Genomic DNA, 21158 nt, shown 5'->3' with positions numbered 1-21158 from the left:
ATCCCTGTCTCTGCATTCTGTCTCCTACAGGTTGCTAAGGGGTGACCTGTGCCTCACTTATGGGGCAGTCTCTGACCTGGCCCTGATGGAAATGCTATACATTCGTAAATCAGGAGGGTCACTCAGTCCAAGGATATTAACCTAGCCTCAGACATGAACAGGTCATGCTGGAGAGACAGATACATCTCCCAGAGACTGCCAGTTCTCTGGAACAAGCTTCTAATTCACATGAAACAGAATCACTTCCTGACTCTCTTCAAACACAACTTTAATTAATGGGATAGGTGACCACAAATTCACTTCCTGGATGGTGCCCATGTCCCTCCTGGACATAGGAAGTTGGTATTAACTGCCATGGACCTTTACCTCTGTGAACTTCACTCACCTAACCACCGACAATTGGGGCAACTCAGGATAAATATGGCTAGGCTTGTAAGAGCTCTAGGGCTGTTAGCCTAATAACTTCCCATGAACCTATGAACCTATAACATATCAGCCTGTTTTTCAGTTGGCCTTGATAAATAATTTAGAGATCTAATTCCCTTCTGTTACCACCTCAGTCCATATATTGTGAACCCTGCTAAACTACAACCACATCTACAGAACTGTCAATGATAAGTGCTATTTTTAGTGGTCACTGCTTTGTGGGTAATGCAAAAATGCTTAAGTAGAAACAGGGAATTAATTCCAAATTGTTGGAGTAATCACCAGAAGCCAGCAAATGACAGATAAAATGTTAATGAGGAAAATAGAGGTCTAAGAATGTCTACTTACTGTAAATTGTGTCAAAACTGGTATTAGCTTGAAAACAGAGGATAGTGGGGATTATGGGAGGAAGACATCAGTAAAGGAGGTGACTAATGCAGTCAGTTCTGGGACTGGTACAATTTTAATTTTTGTCAGGCAAATTATTGGATTGAAAATATGATTTATTTTTAGTAGGGATAGTACTAAGACTGGGATAGCAATAGAGGATGGGAGAAGAGAGTGTGAAACAAAATCTACTAAGCCTGATAAGAGTGAACAGACATGTCAGTGAAATTACAGTGCTTGTAAATGCAAAGTTATGCAGGTTATATTAGTCTTAAATTTCAGTTGAGAAAGTACTGCATGTCACCTATGTAAAGAAGAGCCTTAAAGTCATTTTCACAGATAAAAAGGAATCCCTAAGCTCAAACTGGAAAGACTGTGGCAAGCAATAACACAGTACTATAGTGATTCACATGTAGATTAGAATGTAGTGCTGTCTAACTGAAAAACTCTACTGTACAGAACTTAAGGAAATAAAAATCTGGTGGAGAACATGTAAACAAGAGTCACAAAAAATCAGAAGGGAAACAGAAGCAGGTGTCATACAAATAGAAATGAGAAAGCTTACACTTGGAAAGTGGGGCATAGTATAGACACTGAACAGTGAGAGGAGGAATGCTAGAGCTACAGTTAAGGAGGAAGGATGAGAGGAGAAGGAGCACATGACTGGGAGACCACATGATTCAGAATGAATAGGAAGAAGTTCTGTTTCACAGAAGGAGTGAGAGAAAAATGGAACCAGTTTTCAAAAGAGATCATGGAAGGAATAGCTGTAAGTGTTTTTTGTACGGCATGTGAAGTAGAAGTGGAAAGAAATTGTAGAGCAGTTGAAAGAGGTTAGCTGTAGTATATGGGCAGACTGATCTAACCTGCTGGCTTTCCTGAGCCAATATGGCAGTATGTTCCTAAGCCCCTGCCTTCCATGTCATCTATCCCTTCCCCTGCATTTAAGAGAGTGCACAAGGAATGTTATAGATGTACTTAGGAGGATTACCCACAATGATACAGCTGTACTTAGGATTACCCACAATGATACAGCTGTACTTAGGAGGATTACCCACAATGATGTAGCTGTACTTAGGAGGATTACCCACAATGATGTAACTGTACGTAGGAGGATTACCCACAATGATATAGCTGTACTTAGGAGGATTACCCACAATGATGTAACTGTATGTAGGAGGATTACCCACAATGATATAGCTGTACGTAGGAGGATTACCCACAATGATGTAGCTGTACGTAGGAGGATTACCCACAAAGATGTAGCTGTACGTAGGAGTATTACCCACAATTATGTAGCTGTACTTAGGAGGATTACCCACAATGATGTAGCTGTATTTAAGATTACCCACAATGATACAGCTGTACTTAGGATTACTCACAATGATATAGCTGTAATGTACATGATAAAGGTACTTTATACATTTTCTTACTAGAAAATGGGTGTATAATTTCAGAAAATCTGACTTGGATTCCAGAAGAAGTCAAAAGTGAAATACCAAGTACTTAATTATATTTACAAAACACTTATTTATGTGTTCCCTCTGCAGATCTACCACTAAAACCTACTATTTCTTGACTAATGAATGAACTATTGGTTATATAAAGGTAAAAATAGAAGCTTGGATCATCTAAACACTGCAGCAATTCTCAAAGAACTCACATATATCTAACTTTGCTCTAAACTGGATTTAGTTCATAGTTTAGTATTTTTTAACTGCCCTGCCCTTGCAGCAGCCAATTATCCCTTAGAGAACTCAACCCACCACCTTGTGTTTATAAGGCAAACACCATAGCCATTAAGCCACCCTCCCAAGCATTTATCCAGTACTTCTCCATATTATTGGTACGAAATATAGCTGTTGTCTATTCTTTCTCAAAACAAGTCTGTCAATGGTTGAGACTTCTGGCATTGTTGAGTGCTAAGGGACTAAAGAAAATAGAATTCCAAAATGGGAACTCTTTATTTTGCACAAATAGTGGAAGATGACCCCAGCTGACCAAAGAAAATAAGGTATATGATGATAGGGAAGAGATTAAAGCAGAAACCTCTAAAAAAGAAATAAACAAATTTACCACACCCAAGAGGAACATGGATATCCCTAGACTGCATAGTACTATCAGGGTACATGTCTGAAAGAGGTGAAATAGCAGGCAGAATGGCCTCAGCAGCTTTAGAAAAAAAGATTGACATAAAGCATTCTGGATTCTGTTAAAGTAAATATTTAAAAAGTGCATGAAATGGAGGAAACCTTGTCCAAACGTACCATTGAAAATATGCAAGTTCAGAAAGGAGAGACAGTAATTTAAGAAAAAAGCTAGTGAAACATGAGATAGGCCAAAATGAGATTTTAATGAAGTTGGTTCAGCTAGAGGATAGTTCTTAAGGGACAATTTAAAATAAATGTTGCTGCTGAAGAAAGTGTAGGGTGGCAGTTGAAAAGCTTGCATGCCAAATTGTTTGAGTAAATGGACTGGCACTACAGTGTAAGACATCATCAACAGGAAAGCATGCAGAGTTTACGCCCTGAACTCCTTCCTGAAGAAAATAACCCAGCCCATGCTTATTAACTTTTATGTTTTTTTTTCAACAGAAGGAACAGATTCTGTCCATGTTGTGGAAAAGAAGCATTGCTTTAAAGACAGGAACTGAAAGGATATTTGTGGACAATTACTATTCTCCTGAGCTGTATCAAGTCAGCAGAGAAGCATGTATAACCTTGCTATTAAAAAGTGTAAGCATATGGGCATTGCATTTAAGTTGTTATACCCTGCAGTGTTTACAGGCTTTTATCCCATGGGTCTTAAAATTTATTTAGCAGCATAACTAATCCTGGAAGAACTGAACAAACTGCAGAAAACTTGCCAAGAGACTAGTGAAGCTGTCACAAAATTATTCCAAAACCACACAAAGTCTTCAAAAAAAAAAAAAGAACTTTTCCCAATATACAAGATCCCCGCTCAAACCCTTTTCACTTTTCTCAGAAAAGAATGGTTAAAATGCAGAGGAGCATCCATTTGCTGCCCTGCAGAGGACTGAGCAACAGCTGTAGCTGTCAGAGGGCACATTATACGAAGACTAAAATGCATTGCATGAATTTTACATGGGACGTGCTATACTGAACAAGAGTTGATAAAGGATGCTGTGACAGGATAAAGTGCACAAATAAGAGGGATAAGAAGAGGAAGGGTGTTAACTTTAAGTCAAAAGGGAGCGAGTTTCCTGTGAAGAGAACTTTTCCAACCCGTGATGCGGATTTGTGATACTGAGAGGTTATTGGGCAAGCAAAAGGACAACTGAGGTGAATGTTTATATTCATCCAAAGTTGAAATATCACTTTTCCCAAAACTGCTTTCAGTTCTTTTATTTCATAGGTTCATAGGTTTATACTAGGTTATCTGCCCTAAGACATTTATAATCCTAGCCCAAATTTTTGTGGCTTACGCCACCCCTTATATGAAAAAATACTGTGCCCATTAGTTTGTTGTGCCTCTGTCCAGCAGTGACACAGAGATGATTCGTAGGTTTATCCCGGGAATCATCTCTGTGTCACTGCTGGACAGAGGCACAACAAACTAATGGGCACAGTATTTTTTCATATAAGGGGTGGCATAAGCCACAAAAATTTGGGCTAGGCTTATAAATGCCTTAGGGCAGATAGCCTAGTATAAACCTATGAACCTATGAAATAAAAGAACTGAAAGCAGTTTTGGGAAAAGTGATAACACAACTTCACGGAGTATTGGCAATAGGGGGTCTGGAATTTGGTATATGAAATAAATGATGTCTCCATGGGACCAAGAATGTTTAGAATATAGAAGGAAGCAATGTGTTTAAAGAAATATTTGAGGTTTTGGGGGTTGCAAGATGTCAACCGGGAAACATGTATTGAATGTATATATGTTTTTTTCACAGAAATACAATACTTGTACAAAGCTGGATAGATTATATTTTTCAGTTGCACATACATACTTGTTGAATGATTTCATGACCCATCCCTTATTTTTTTTCTCAAGAAAAGCAGCAGATAATGACAAGGTCAGACAATGGAACTTCCCCATATATTTAATGTAAAAAGAGATTTAGTGAATGGGCTGAGGCCCTGATTCAACAGTCAGTTGAGCTATTTAAAAATGGAATTGATGACCAAGGGTTGATGTGAGAAACAATAAAATCTAGAATACAACATTTAGCCCTGATTCAACAGTCAGTTGAGCTATTTAAAAATGGAATTGATGACCAAGGGTTGATGTGAGAAACAATAAAATCTATAATACAACATTTAGTGATGAATAAAATGAGGGTAGAATTTTGAAGAAATCAGGAGAAGATATGCCCCAGGACAAGAGAGTATTAATGAATACCAAACCAAATAAAGTTAGCTAACTGAACAGGAAGGGGAACAGCTGCAGTAAGCAAAGTGGGAAATAGGTGAGCATAATGAAACTCTCAATCAATCTAAGAAAATAACATTAGCACAATTATGTTTTAATGATAACTCTAGGAATGCTAAGCTACTGGTACAGAGATTGAGTGAAATATAGTAAAGCTTATAAATATGAGTAGAAAAACAATAGATACAGAACCAGATAAAATACTGGAAATGTTGAGAAAGTAGTATGCAGAACTTTATGAAGGAGAACAGTGAACAGAAGAGACAGAAGAACAACCAGATGCTTCCCTAGAGAGGGTAGAGCACCCAAGGTAACTGGAATTCCCAAGGATAGGTGAGCAAGACAGAAAAGAATTAGTGGTGCATATAACTGAATAAGTAAAGCGGACATTACAACAGCTAACCAGTGGAAAACCCCCAGGACTGAATGGAATCTCACTAGATATGGGAATTAGGGCAAAGTTAATTTTGGTACTTACGTATTATCACAACCAGATTTCAGAAGTGGCAGAAATTGTTATGTTTGTGCGAAAAGAGGTTTCTTAAGCTTGAAAGGGATGTGTATGCAAGTAAGTAGTAATGTCTCACTGAGGGTTTGAGGCAGGGACAGGAATAAACGTCACATTTTCTACTCCTGGGTGGCATGTGTCATTTTTTCGATGAACTCCACCATCCTACACTGCCTCAGAAATCCTTTCTTGCTGATTATAACCTCAGCAAAGGGAAGTTACTCAGGAATATTCCATCTGACTGTTCAGGGCCATTAAGCATCAAAGCCAAAGGTGCCTGCAACAAACAGTGAGTAAGGGGACACTGATTCCTCAGGGACTGCTGCCTTTCTCCCCAGCAGGAGTCCTGTGCCAAGGGTGTTAAACGTTATCCCACTTCACACAAACAGTCCTGTTCATTTGAAGTTGTTTACTCACAGCAGTCACTTACAGTACTACCAAGAGATGACATAAATGCTGAATGATTCACACACAGATCTCCCAAATTTAACAATCACAAATTACAGTGTGTGTACATGTAAACAGATTTCAAATGGCCCGGTTGTCTTGTTGGTATCGTGGTGAGTTTCATGAGTTTGAACAGTATTGATGATTGAGAAGTAGCAGTCTTGTTTATAAGTCGGGAAAGGACGTTACCTGGGAAGTGGAATTTTCACGTTATTCCTCTTCCTATGTGAAAAACAACCGGACAGAATAGTACAGAAGACTTTATATACACCTTCTTAGGTTACCACACTTCGTTTTGCACAAACATTACGATTTATGTGACTAATAAAATCTGATTATGATAATACATAAGTACCATTATTTTAAATGGATATTACTATATTTTGGAGGGGGTATATTCAAATCCTAGAAACAAGCAGTGACAGTTATTTTACCAAAAGAAAACAAGGACATAGCTGACCCTGTTTCTTATAATCACAGGTCCATACTAAATCATGATTACAAACTGTTTATGTTTATAATCATAAGAAGAATAGCATGGAAACTGTCAGACATAGTAGGTTTTGACCAGTGTGAGTTCATAGGAGACAGATGTCTGACAATATAAAGAGACCAACAGTGATTCATAAACAAGTGTAACAAAAGAAAGCTTAATGAAGATTGGCCTAGATACGGCAAAGGCATTTGACAGGGTCAGCTGGGATTTTTCTGTGGAAACTGCTGAGTATTTTTGGATTGCTGGCACAATGGACAAATTTGGTTGTGACTATATATGTGAGCTCAGAAGTAAATGTTAAAGTAATGGAGATGATGTTTGCAAGACAGAAGCCAATGAGGAGGACAAGATAGGGATGTCTCCTTTGTCCCTTTTATGCAGGCTAGATATTGAACCACTGGCAATTAAAATTATGGAGTCACAAATACATGGATACAATTGGTCTGTAAGACAGAAAAATTTGTATTGTTTACTGATATGTATCAGTGACCCAAGAAGTTATATTTGTGAGGTATTTAATATTTTGTGGTAATATAAAGCATTAGAGGGATATCAAAGAAATAAAACACTAAAGCAAATCATCATAACTACATTCCATCACATGATCTTGTACAAACATATCCATTCCTTTGGGGAAATCAGAGAATGAAATATCTAGGATTATGGCTGGAAAAAGATGCAAATCAAGCAGCAAACGCTATGTGGGTTGATCTCCCATTAGTAAAATTCAACAGTAGAAACTGATGTTTATGGATATGGATTGTAAAGTGCAGGTTTTGAAGATGTTCTTGGTCCCAGTGGTGCTGCACACAGGTCAAAATCAGAGACGAGTATCAGGGAGAAAATTAACTTGCAAATTAGGGATTTCCTTTGGTTGACAAATGACCCAGAATAAGGTGAAAAATGAAAATGTTTCCACTAGAACAGGGGAAAATAGGACTACCAAAGCCTGTAAGTTATATAGCTATCCAGACGAGACGTGTGTATGTGATACAGTGATTGGCATTCTCATGGGCAAAGGCCATACAGAATACTACATGTATGTTACAGTAGTTAGTATACTAACAAGAAAATATTCACAGGATTGGAGGGTGACATTGTAACATCCTTAAGCTGTCATCTGAATATATCACATAGGCCACTACAGAATATTTAAGGTATTACACAGTAAAGACACTAGCTTGGCTGAGACTTTCTTGCAGTTTTAATTAAATAGTTTGTCTGTGTGACTTTTTTATGCTTTGGTTTGTAACATGGTAAACATAAAAGCTAGAGCAAGACAAGGAACAAGTAGGGACTTCTGGAAAAGTAAAAAAGTAAGTTACTCAGGAGATGGCAACTGAAAGATACTCAGAATGTGGAATCATCAGGATACAAATGGCCATTTGTACATTTGTATCAGTTAGATATTATGGCAGAAGTATAGTTAGGGAAACAGAAGGCCAGTTACTGATGAAATCTAAATATGTACACAGTGTGGACTGTACATTGTGTGTTACTGTTGCCCACCAGCTACTGAATGAAATGTTTTTTCTAATGATTCTTCAGATGTTATATATTAATATCTACACCCTCCTTCAAAAACCTACTTAAAACATACCTCTTCACCAACCATCTATGCAGCTGTAATTGACCCCCTGAAGCCTTGTCCACTTAATATTTCTACACCCTATTTGTCCTGAACAACACAAACAACACCAGCTAACTATACCTATCCATGTGTGAGCAATAACCCATATATGAGTGTATGTACGTGTGTGTATATGTGTGTGTGTGTGTGTGTGTGTGTGTGCATGTATGCATAAATATATATATATATATATATATATATATATATATATATATATATATATATATATATATATATATATATATATATATATATATATGTGCATGTGTATATGTATATACACACACACACACACACACACACACACACACACATATATATATATATATATATATATATATAGGATCCGTACAGATCCCCGAAGACAAAAATCACCAAAACTAATTTTCGTTTGATATACTTTTGCGAAAGTGCTTTTCACTGAAGAAGCACTTTCACGTAAGTATGCCTGTTTGCGAGACCGCACTATGGTGTGCATAAGGGAACATTCCCTTTTCCTCACTGTAGTGCAGTCTCGGAGTGAGAATATTAGAGTAGGGGGTATGTGGGGGGTGCACGGGGGTAAAGCCCTCCCTGCATAAATGTAGATTTCTTACTTTTCTTTTTTTTTTTTAACATATATTAACAAAAGCGCTTTTTTGGTGAAAGCGCTTTCGTTAATATATGTTCGGTGGTTATGGATTTGGGACTTTGCACATTCGTGCATAAGTCCTAGATCCATATATATATATATATATATATATATATATATATATATATATATATATATATATATATATATATATATATATATATATATATATATATATATATATATATATATATGTATACATATATGTGTATGTATATGTGTGCATGTATGTGTATGCATATATATGTATGTATATTCTTACATGTATATTTGCTTGAATGTATATATGGAAAACTTAAACATTTATATACTCTTATTCAATTGTGAAATATCTTGCAATGCTCTACTAGGTTCTTATCTACTCTCATTGTATATTTTGTGCACTTGTAGTTTCAACCAAAAGGGGGAATATCCTCTTATTGTATACTAACAGTTGTAAAGTCTACCATGTCTCTTTTGTAAAATGCTCTTCTCTCTATAAACTTATAGAGTTTTCCTCCCCAGGACACTTGTTGTCCAGTTGTACTATCCTGGCAAACAAATGGTAAATACAATAAATAAATAAATATATTTATTTTAAATAATAGTTAAAGTAGAAAACTTATAACTGTGTATTCATACAGCTGGAGTTTTTTATAAGCAGACGTAGATCATGTAAAATCCAGTATAGTCAACCCCCTTTTTCCCATTTTCTACATGCAGTCAGGGTGTCCTTGTCAACTGTCACCATCTGTCTCAGTTCAGTGTTACTCTACTATCTTCTTCAACAGTCATACCTGACTGTCACAGGTCTTCTGTCATGCAATCCACCCTCCTCTTTGCTGGATGCCAGCATTTCCTCTTGACTTCTTGCTGTCTGTCCCAAATCTTCTTCGGCAGTTTGTTTTCTGCTTTCCTGCACATTTGCCTGAGCCACCATATTCTGTTGTGTTTGACCTTCTCTACAATTATAGCTACTTAGGCTTCTGCTCTGATGCCCTCTTTTCTTGATCTGTCACACAGTGTATATACTACTCAGGCTAATCATCTAAATCACCTTTAGCTTCCTCAACTGTTCTGCCTTTACTATCAAGGTTTCTGTAACACACAGTAGTACTGGTCTCAGCAATTTTTTACAGATTGCTTTTCAGCTTCTTTTGTATTCTTCTGTCATTTACTATGCCTGATACTCTGTGCCAGCTGTCTGCTGACCTTCAGTTCTAGCACTGACTTCTTCAAACTTCTATCCTCCTCAGTCCTGCCTCCCAAATACATTAAGCTGTTCCACGATTTCCTCTCCTATCTGATTTCTCAGTTTCATCTGATCTCTCCAGTTTGCAGTCAGTACAACTTACAACTGTTGTATCGGGATTCAGTTTCATCCCATGTGCTTTCAGTTTTGCATTCCATTCCTCTATATTTTACTGAAGTTCTTTCTCAGAGTCTGCCTCTAATGCCACATTGTCTGCATACAGAAAATTTGCTGATTTGTCTCCTATGACCTGTTTTCGATTGTAGTCCATCACTAGTATGACCAGCATTGTGCTTAGAGCTGAACCCTGATGCATACCAGCTCCTACTGGGAACTCCTCTGTGAGATCAAGCACTGTTTGTACTTGAGTCACTGCATCCTTGTACATAGCCTGCACTAATTCTACTACTGTTTCTGGGACATTGAACCACCACAGGACTGCCCAAATCAGGTCTCTTGACACCTTATTGTATACTTTGTCCAAGTCTAGGAATGTATCTCTAGCTTCTTTCCAACTATCTGTCTCACTGCAAATATTGGGTAAGTTGTGCTGCATCCTGATCTGAATCCAAACTGCTCATCTTCCATCTTGCTTTCTACTACTCTGTGTATACATTTATCAATCGCCTTCTCCAGATCTTTCATGGAATGTGATAGGGGTTTGATGTCTCTGTACTGCCCACAGTTGGAGATGTCCCCTTTGTTTTTGTACACTGGCACTAGTATGCTTATTCTCCAGTCATCTGGTGTATGCCTTTCTCTCCATACTGCTATGTATACCCCCAGGAGACATTTCTCGTATCTCACCCAACATCTTGATCACATCTGCTGTGACCTCATTTGAGCCTGCTGCTTTCCCTGACTTAATTTTCATTAGGACTGTTCTTACTTCTTCTGTAGTGGGTTCCTCCTCTTCATTCATTGTAGACTGTGTCTCAGGCAGTACAGTTTCTGTGGGGTTTTCTTTATTCAGAAGCTGTTGGAAAAACTCCATCCATCTGCGTTTGATGTCCTGTGGACTAGTGAACAGGTTGTTGCTGGCATCCCTTACGAAGGGTTTTTGACTATCTACTTTATCTTTCTGTCTTTGCCTTAAAACCTGATAAAGCTTCTTTGTGCCCTCTGCAGAGTGTTTTTTCAGAAGCTGGCAGAGTGACTCTGGTGCCTTGTTCTTTGCTATTGAGACTGTTCTCTTTGCCTCTTTGTTAGCCAACCAGTATTCCTTTTTAGCTTGGTCCATCTTTTCTATCTCCCACTTTTTCCTGCTTTCATTCTTTCTTTTGAGGACTTCCTGGATTTCTGCATTCCACCACCAGATTTCCTTATGTGTCTTATTTCTACATCTGGCTCAGCCTCATATTGGTTCTGTAGCCCTCAGCCATGCCACTTTGAGGCACTGCCATTTTTCTTTAATGCCATTTTCCCCTTCTTCCTCAGGTGCTAAAGCTCTAAGTATTTCCTTGAACTTTTGTGCTTTTCTCCAGTCAATTTCCAGGTCTTCTGCCTTATCTTTGTTGACCTTGGACCCTTCTCTGACCACTGATTGCACCACGTTATGGCAACCACTGGTTGCCACTGGTTTTATCACATTGTGATAACCAGTGGTTTATGCTGTGGGCTGACTGTTTTCATGGGGGATGACTTTGCAATTGCTCATTCTATGCCAATGCTTTTTTCTTACTAGGAGGAAGTCTACCTGAGTTGCATATTGTCCACTCTTGTATGTAATGTTGTGATTGTCTCTCTTACTGAGCCATGTGTTGGCCACCATCAAGACATTTGACAGAAAGAAGTCTAGAAAGGCCTCTCCTACTTTATTCCTATTGCTTCACCCATGTGGACCCAGGCAGTCCTGATATTGTGGTCTGTCCATCCCAACATGTGCATTCATGTCCCCATTATCAACACTAATTCCTGTTGTCCTGATTTATCAAGTAGCCCCTGCAACTGCTGTCTGAATGCACTCTTTTCCTCACTGTCACAATCCTGTTGTGGGGCATAGGCTGAGATTATAAACAGTGTCCTATCCTTTCACTGAAGTCAGATTGCCATAAGTCTGTCACTAATTCTAATGACATCCCCTCATTATCTTCTTAAAGCCTCTCCCATATCATAATTCTCACATAATTTCCAGTCTGTCCTCCTGAGACTGGATTCCAAGCCATGTGGCTTTGCTGCACAGCCCTTCCATCATGTCTCCTGGATACAGGATGCCCAGCCTTCTCCCTGCTATCATGTCATCCACTTCCAGACTGTGGCCTGTCAGTGAACCTACCACTGAGTGTAGCAAATCTTCATTCATGTTTGGTAGGTTGATTGGTGTTACTCAAAGTTTTAGCTCAACAGAGCTATCCCAGGTACCCAGAGCTGGGCCCCTGGACACTGGCCAACAGCTTACGGACCCAGGACTGCTTTGGCTTTATGAGAAAACATTGAATGATAGGGGCACTTACACCCATCCCACTTATCACCAGCAAATATTCATGCCCATTTTCTTTTTGGTGACATAAGTCAACATAACCAAATCACTTAGAGCCAATTTTTACACCATCGAGTGGCAAGCCACAACATGGCATGCAGTCTGTAGTCTGTGTTCTCCTATGCTGAGGATGCTGTACAACACAGGCTATGCCCAACACTGTTGGTCTATACAACTCTTCCCCTTGCAGGCACCATCTAGAGTCTGTGCCACTGACCACAATGCCATTATTGGATGGGTTTGAGGATGGGTTTGAGGTAGAAACTTTCAGCATGTTGGGAGGGAGAAAAAACTTCACAAAAACACAGGGAAAACATGCAGACTCCATGCAGGCATTGGCCAGAGGTCAGAATCAAACCTTGTACCTTGTGCATGGGAGACAAAGACCTTAACCATTATATCAACTAGTCATATGCAGTATGATATCAGATATATGTCTCTGTTTTTAACCCACCTTTTTCCAGTTATCCATACATTTTATTCCTTTTAATATCCCCTGTGTATGTATATATATATATATATATATATATATATATATATATATATATATATATATATATATGTATACACACACACACACACACACACACACACACACACATATATATATATATATATATATATATATATATATATATATATATATATATATATATATATACACATATATGCATATAAAAGTATGATATGAAATGCTTGGGTTGCCCAACAGTCAGAATTTATACAGACAGCATAAAAAATCAAAAGCTAAACCCTATTAGCTGTAGACATGTCATGTTTTGGATTTCTTGTGCTTTCATCAGTACTGCATAAGTGGATTCTTTGTTATACATGGGGGAGGGTATGTAATGCTACAGTAATTAGACTTAGCTGTCTGTATGCTGTCTAAAAAGGTAAGAAATGTACAAGTCAATTTATATAGGCAAGTCAATATAAAAATGTAAGTACACAGACAGAAATTCACATGTACCTGACTATGTACTTAAAAAGATTTAGCTGCAATGATGCTTTGGAATACTTTATAAAATCAGATCGTAGCTTGGTCTGAGGATGAAAGCTGGCATCCATATTATATTCCAGAGCTTGGCTCTCCAAAAAGAGCTAAAAAATCTTGTCTGTGTGAATGGGGAAGGAGTTAATGACCCATACTATAAATGTCTGTGATTTAGAAAGTAATTATTTCATCAACACCTAGCCTAAGAGAAATTTTTCACCTTCTAACACCTGTAGATTTCTTGCCAGGACAGTTTTTGTCTTAGCTGAAATTCTGGAAATGCATTTTTTTAAGCTATTTGTACACAATATGTATATATAAAAAAAACAGAAGGCATCCTTCGATCCCAAAGGATTGTGGATTTGCATCTCTGTTGGACTGATTCAAGAGGCATCTTCTATGGCTGGGCAATCTAATGCTGGAGTAGCAGTACTTTCCACATTCTGAGCAGCAGTAGGCAGATGTCAGTCTGGTATCATGGGCGTGGATCTTCCTGAGTACTCTCTTAATCTCTGCTCTCCTTGCAAAGGTGGTTTCATACATACTGAGAGCTTCCTTCACTCCCCATTTCCAGGCATCAAAAATATAAAACTTACAATAAAAGTTAAAATACAAAAGGTCTTCAGCACACACTCCTCTTCTCAATGGTTATACAATATGTCAGCCAGACAAAATGGTAATTTGATCTTAAACAAATAACTAGATAATATGTAAACCAAACTGGCGGTCAGATGAAACAACACCAACTAATTCTTAGAAACCACAAAACAAACTTTGCCAAGGTAAAACTACAGACAAGTTAATATTTTTTTTAGCATTTTTGTTCCTTTTTTAATATGAACAAGAACTTCTTCAGAAAATACTAAATTGACTTAACAAATCATTTAAAAGTATTTTGTAAAACTCACATGGTCAAATTGACACATCATAACTTGTTGAAAAGTGGGTGTTGCCCCAATGAATTAATTTAAATTGGAATAAAAGATCCATGATAACAAATTAAGCACATAATTCTCAATAGATAAATATATAAAACAATTTCTCAAATTCTGAACTGTACCTCTCAAATGTACCTCATTACGGGGAATGTACCTTATCTGGGGTCTTAAAAAGTTCATGTTCCTCGAAGTTCCACATTGAAAGGGTCTGACACATTCTGTGTTAGGAATTTTTTAACTGATATCCATGGTAAATAGAAATGAATCATGTTAATTCATTAAAATATCTTTTTAATAAGTAAAAACAGCATATTTTAACCATCCTATGACCTTCCTAGTTGAAGTTGTTAGTAAGCTGTTAATATGTGTTACACATTTTGCCCATTTGTTCCACATTATGAGGGCTGGTGTTCCTCATTTTGGGCATGGAAGGTTGAGAGCTGTGTTCTGAACTGAAACAATATGTAATATCAATATAATTTCTGTGCTTGTTAAAAAGAACTTAATATTTTAATACTTTTGTTTAAACCCGGAGCATGAACCCCTCTCAGTCTTATTTGCCATGTGGATTCACGGCATTCCAAAAAAGTTTTAAAATCACCTGAAAACTTGTCACTACAAACTGAATCAATCCCATAAAATGTAAATTTCTTAAAGTCAGAACAGAGTGTTAGCTAAAGCGTTGTTACAGTCTTTTTCCTTATAGCTAACAAATGTTCATACACTCTTTTGGATAGGTACCTTATCGTTTTACCAATATAAAAACAATCCCATGAATCACAACAGGCTGCATAAACAACATTGATGGAATTAAAATCAAACCTCTCTCTTGCCAAAACAGTGTAGTTGCAGTATTTAAAAAAAATAAAGACGACAAATTACTCATAAATGTACACTGGTTGCAAGTACCTCACCAAAAGGTGCCTGTGATGACGTTTTGTAGGATGGGATTTAGAGGGACAATAGTGTTCAAGTAGCAGCTTAATGTTATGTGAATTCTTGAAAGTAAATACAAGCTTTTCTGCTCCATCTTTTACCAAATCTCTGTTGCCTAAAACAACTTTCCAATTTTCTGTGATGATGTTTCTAATCACCCACATTTCATCAGAAATCGGTATAAGAAAGGCCAATTTAAAACTGTGCTATTGGATTCTCCTATGTGTGGCTTGTCTCCATTATAGTAAGATGAGATGAAGTTGAAGGGTCTGCAAGTACAACAGCAAGCACTTTCCTTTTCTTAGGATACTTATTATAAAAGTGGAGGATCTGATTTTTGATGATGGAGGTTCAGTGACCTCAAAGTCATAGAAACAGAATTTGAGGTTATGAACCTTCAATACTTTGAGAATCATGAAAATGAATGTTGAGGCTATGAATTTTCAGTAAAGGATTCAGTAAAGGAAGAATGAATACATAAGAACTAGTAAACTGAGCATTACAGTTTTGAACTGAGGTAAATGAGGGTTGTTGTATGCTTAGAAACCAGGTCACTTAAGAGATTATATTACTTTTTTTTTTAACAAAATATCAAAATATTTGGGAAGATAAATATTCCTGTGTGACCAGTACAGTGGGTAGCATCTGATGCAGGCTCAGATATTGTGTTTGTAAATTAATTTCATTTTGGTAGTTTAGACAGGCTCTGAATGTGCCACATATGTATATAGGCTGCTGTATAGCTTTCTAGCAGCTGCATTTAAATCCTGTAGTGGAAATCATCTTAAGCTATTAGACAGCTTCCACACACCCTCCTTTCCTTGGAATGTAAATTGAGTCAACCAAAAGCCGTTACCATTGGGAAAGCATCTGGCTTATATTATCACACCTCCAAGTTTCTGGACTGCAGCTGTTGTTAGTACTAATATGAAACACTGAACCCTGGCAGTGTTATGAAAGCACGGCTTGCATTTACTCTCAGCAGCCATAGTAAATGATATATTCTAGCAGACCTATTTCACAGCAGAGGACATTAAGGCACTAAATGATAGGGGAAGAAAACAGTAAAAAAACACTGAAATCAAAGAAACTAAGCTGGTTGTAAACTAAACAGTATTTGTATCCTGAAACAGTAACATCTTGTGTGAAATTCATTTTGTGATATTCTTTGCATAATGGTCTTCAGAATAAGATCAAATGTAGCATATTTCTAGTTGCTGTGTGGTTTATAAATGTATAGATGGCTTTTATTCCTGCTTTACAGGATAAACCCATTTTATATAGGTAGAGGGGTCTCGGCTGCAGTCTATCATGAAACACTCAGTTTACCAGTCAAAGTCAGACACTTGGTTAACAGCATAATAACGAATACATATATAACTATTTTGTTTTATTTGCAGTTTTATGATGGCCCAGATATTCATGCCCGCCTCATGGGAACATATTGTGGCATTGTGCCACCTGCTCCTATCTCCTCTACAGGCAACACCATGACAATTCAGTTTGTATCAGGTACCAGCTTGAATGGAAAGGGATTCATTATGGACTGGTATGCAGTGGACATTTCTACAGCTCCTCTGCCAACAGTTACCCCAGGTTTGTACTGGAACACTATACTTATCACTTTCCCCAAGTGAGCATTTAAACATGAATGAGCTGAGATTCTTGAAGCCAAAGTTTTAAAAATCATGCAACTGTGTCTCATTTGCAGAGCTTTGATATTATACATTATAGCCTTCTCTCTTTGCTGTTGCTATAAAGTATGGACGTGTAATTATGCTTGTATGCTGTAGTGTTTCCAGTCTCTCCTTTGTCCAGAAAAAGAAGTTATTTTATTGCATGAGACAGTTATGTCTCCATAGATGATAAAGTGCTGATATTTTCCAGATGACGGTGTCTTGTGCTCTGAAATTACAGCATGTCAGTTGTGCACTCAGATACAACACTTTTGCCATCTTATTAAGTCTATTGTGAAGTAACCCAAGGAATTCATCTTCAAAGATAAATTATTATTGTATGTTAGGAAATGGTCATATTCTTCTGTACTACAGAAGTCCAGGATGTTAGATGACTTTTTTATACACTTTGAAGAAACCCTGACAGAGGCAAAGAAAGTTTTGAAGCCACTTTATTGTCAAGCAAAGACTGAGAGCAGGAACATGTACAATCAGTATATAAAGGGGTGCATCATCTTGATTTTATAGAATTATATGCACTGCCCAGTTTACCATATTACCAGCCTTTGTAACATCCATCCAGCCATTCTCAACCCTTTTTGTCATTTTGCACATGGGGTCGGGGTGTCACTTTCAACAGTGACAATCATCTCCAGTCAATGTTTACACCACCAGGTGGCTAGCCCTGTCATGCTGGCTCATCCGCACCACTCGCTCACACACACAATCACACCTATGGCCAATTTAGAGTGTGCAATCCACCTACTGCATGTCTTTTGGAATATGGGAGGGAACCAAAGCACCCAAAGGAAACCCACGTGACTGCAGGGAGGACATGCGGACTCTGCACAGAAGGCCCCCAGCCAAAAATCGAACTGGAGAACCTCTTGCTGTGAGGTGACAATGCTAACCGCTGCACCACAGAGGCCGCCCCCTTTGTAACATACACCCCATAAATTACTGGGGTAAAATGGCATTTCATTATCCACAAATGAGATAACATATCATATTGGAACAGATGAAGTCCCATTCATGTGCTGATTCAGAATCATTGCAACAGTCTTCACAAGTCAGTAGTTCAGATATTGAGGTAGTTTTCTAACCCTTTACAGTTGTGAAAGGAATAAGAACAGGGAACATGGGTCAGAACTATAAAACTACAACTAAATATAAAATAATAGTGCAGTTCCTCATTGGATTAGGACTGAAAACAAAATATTTCATTAAAATACAACCAAGATGAAAAAAAAACTAGAGTAAATCTAGCTTAACCATGAATTATTCAAATAAATATTATTTCTACCATGTCATAACATTTTTCCCAATCAAACATAATCAATCAGAGCAAATTTGTGTATAATATACATAGGGTCATAGGTATATACTAGGCTAATGACTGGGGTTAATCAGTCTCATTAATTGATGGCAGGTGTGTACCCAAGAAGACTGAATGCTGTAATTAAATCAAAGGGTGCTTCAACAAAGTATTAGTTTAAGGGTGTGCACACTTATACAACCAGCTTACTGTACATTTTTTATATTTTCCCCTAACAGATTTGTTTGTTTTTCAATTGAATTGTATAGGTTATAGGTCACATTAAAGGTGGGAAATAAAATGATTTATTGTGATGTCATTTTTTTTATATCACAAAAACCTTCATTTTAACAGGGGTGTGTACACTTTTTATATCCACTGGATCTGTCTCACCAACATGTCTTATTTGCATCACAAGCATAATTTAAATCCTTGGATCTAGTGATGCTGATGCTGTTCTTTTTGCATATGTGCAAAAGATCCATTAGAGCTGAATCCAAGGATGCATTGTATGCCTGACATTGATTGCCTCTCAGTAACCTGCAGGAGACAAGAGTATAGAGATATGGCTTTAAGATGATCCATATAGAACAATGTGTTTATGCCCTGGATTCTTCTGGAAAGGAAGCTTTGTGGGCATTCCAACTGTTGCATATGTCTGGTCAAGTATGTGCCAAAGGGGCAGTATACTCAATGGTGCATCTAATAAAGCCCAAATAAAGTGGCACTGTGACATTTTTGGACCTAGGAGCAATGCCCTTACTTATAAGTTGGGTAAATGATTTTCTTACTACCTTGGCCACATGTTGGGCAAAAGCCAAATTGCAATTCTTAGAGTTGTCTCATCTAAGGATTTATTTGCTCAGGTGGCACTTTTCCCAAAAAGGCACTATAATGCATTTCTTGGCATTGAGTTTTAATCCATGACTTTTGCACTAGTCATTTTTGTGTTAAACCCTCTTGTAAGATGTTTGCATCATGGGGGAATCTATAATAGCTCCCAATTTGCAGTCACCTGTGAACTTGGTCAGTCAAAGATCATTGCAATCCTGAGGTACCCCACTGGTGACTGAGCTGTTAATGGATGTAGTCTCACCAGTCCTAATTACCTAATTTATTTTGTGTAGAATAAACCAGTACAAATAATAAAACAAAATCACTTCCTTTTCAGTGTCTGTTTTTTTTTAACACACACAAGTTAATGTGCTCATTAAAACTGACTGAATTCATTGAATCCAGCGTAACCTCCCATTCATATTCTTCTACATCTAAAAGATTTTCTGCATCTCCCCCTTCTCCCCTTCTGATATCAGGTTTTAATGGTATCAATAATATGAAAAATAAATCTCATAATTTTTATATTTTGTTGTATGCTTAGATAATGAATTCTTAACATTTCTCTTTTTAATTGCATGTCAGAGTTCATAAATTCTAGATTTCAACTATGTCCTATGTAAAAAGATTGGCAGGTGAAACATTCAGCCACATAAACAACATTGTTTGTAATTGTTTGTCTCACAATTACAATATTTTGGGGCCTGGTAACTCCTATCTGTATTAATACAAAAATGAGGAGCTGTTAGATGAGAATTTATACTGATTACACCTGCTACAAATTAAAGTATCGTTAGCTTACGTTTCAGTACTTCCTTGGGTTTCGTTATTTTGCTCAAAATAATGTTTCAGATTTCTAGTCCTTTTATTAATACAAAAAGGTGTCTCACCCACAGTGCTGCTAACTACAGGGTCACCTGCAAGGCTACTCCAGTTATTATTTATATCTTTAACTGTTGGTGTATCAAGTGTATAAATTAAAATCAAGCCTGTGGTAAACTTGCAATTATCACCAGACATGTTACAATTCTCTTCGGTGTATAACCTCTCTGTAATAGGCTCATATAAATCTCTCCTCCATATTGAAAACTTGCTCTCAAATTCTTGTAACAAGTTTTTTGGATAACCCCTGTCGATAAATTTTGCTTTTAATGTTATTAATTCTTTCTTAAAATCTGTTTCCAAGATTGACAACCTACGGGCCCTTATAATTTGCCCCTTAACTATATTCATTTTTTTTGGTAGGCAGGATGCTTACTCATAAAGTGTAGTAAGCTATTACTGACTAGTACCTTCTTTGCCATGGATATATAAATTCTCTCATTTTGAAGTAACTTACTTAGATGGATATCAAGAAAAATATCAACAGTTTGATTAGAAATAAAAGCAAACTTTAAAAAGGTGGTTCTATTCAAATACTCCTTAAATCATTTCCATTTCCATCTTACCTGACCAAACCATTAACATATCATCAATAAAATGTAAAAACGTCTTTTAAATTTTTTTCAGAAATGCTTTCCTACAAAAATGGCTCTTCCCAGTGTCAATACACTATATTGGAATGGGGGGGGGGCATATAGCTATACCTTGTACTAGTTGAAAATATTCTTTTAAAAGCATGAAGTAATTGTCTTTTAAAACAAGTTCCATGATGGATCAAATACGTTCTAGATCTTTCTTAATAAAATCACTGTTGAATCAAATATTCCTTAAACCAAATTAAGCCTTACTCATTTGGAATTGCTGTATATAGGGTGAAGATATCTGTAGTCACTGATCAATCAACGGCCTTAATTTGATTATCATTTTATTTAACAATACAGTTAGTGGAATCT

General features: G+C 37.2%; 1 protein-coding gene across 1 annotated transcript in view; it reads left to right on the top strand.

Annotated features, from left to right (window-relative positions):
• The window catches only part of LOC122797794 (cubilin-like), a 2156354-nt gene that overhangs the window by 808559 nt on the left and 1326637 nt on the right, over positions 1-21158 (top strand). Inside the window, 1 exon segment of the mRNA XM_044066315.1 lies at positions 16899-17094. Coding sequence (XP_043922250.1) covers positions 16899-17094 — 196 coding nt within the window.

Source organism: Protopterus annectens, chromosome 3.part1 (assembly GCF_019279795.1).
Source record: "Protopterus annectens isolate FY-2018-M chromosome 3.part1, PAN1.0, whole genome shotgun sequence".
Classification (NCBI taxonomy): domain Eukaryota; kingdom Metazoa; phylum Chordata; order Ceratodontiformes; family Protopteridae; genus Protopterus; species Protopterus annectens.
The sequence above is the reverse complement of the archived record's forward strand: the minus strand, read 5'-3'. Positions and strand labels throughout refer to the sequence as shown.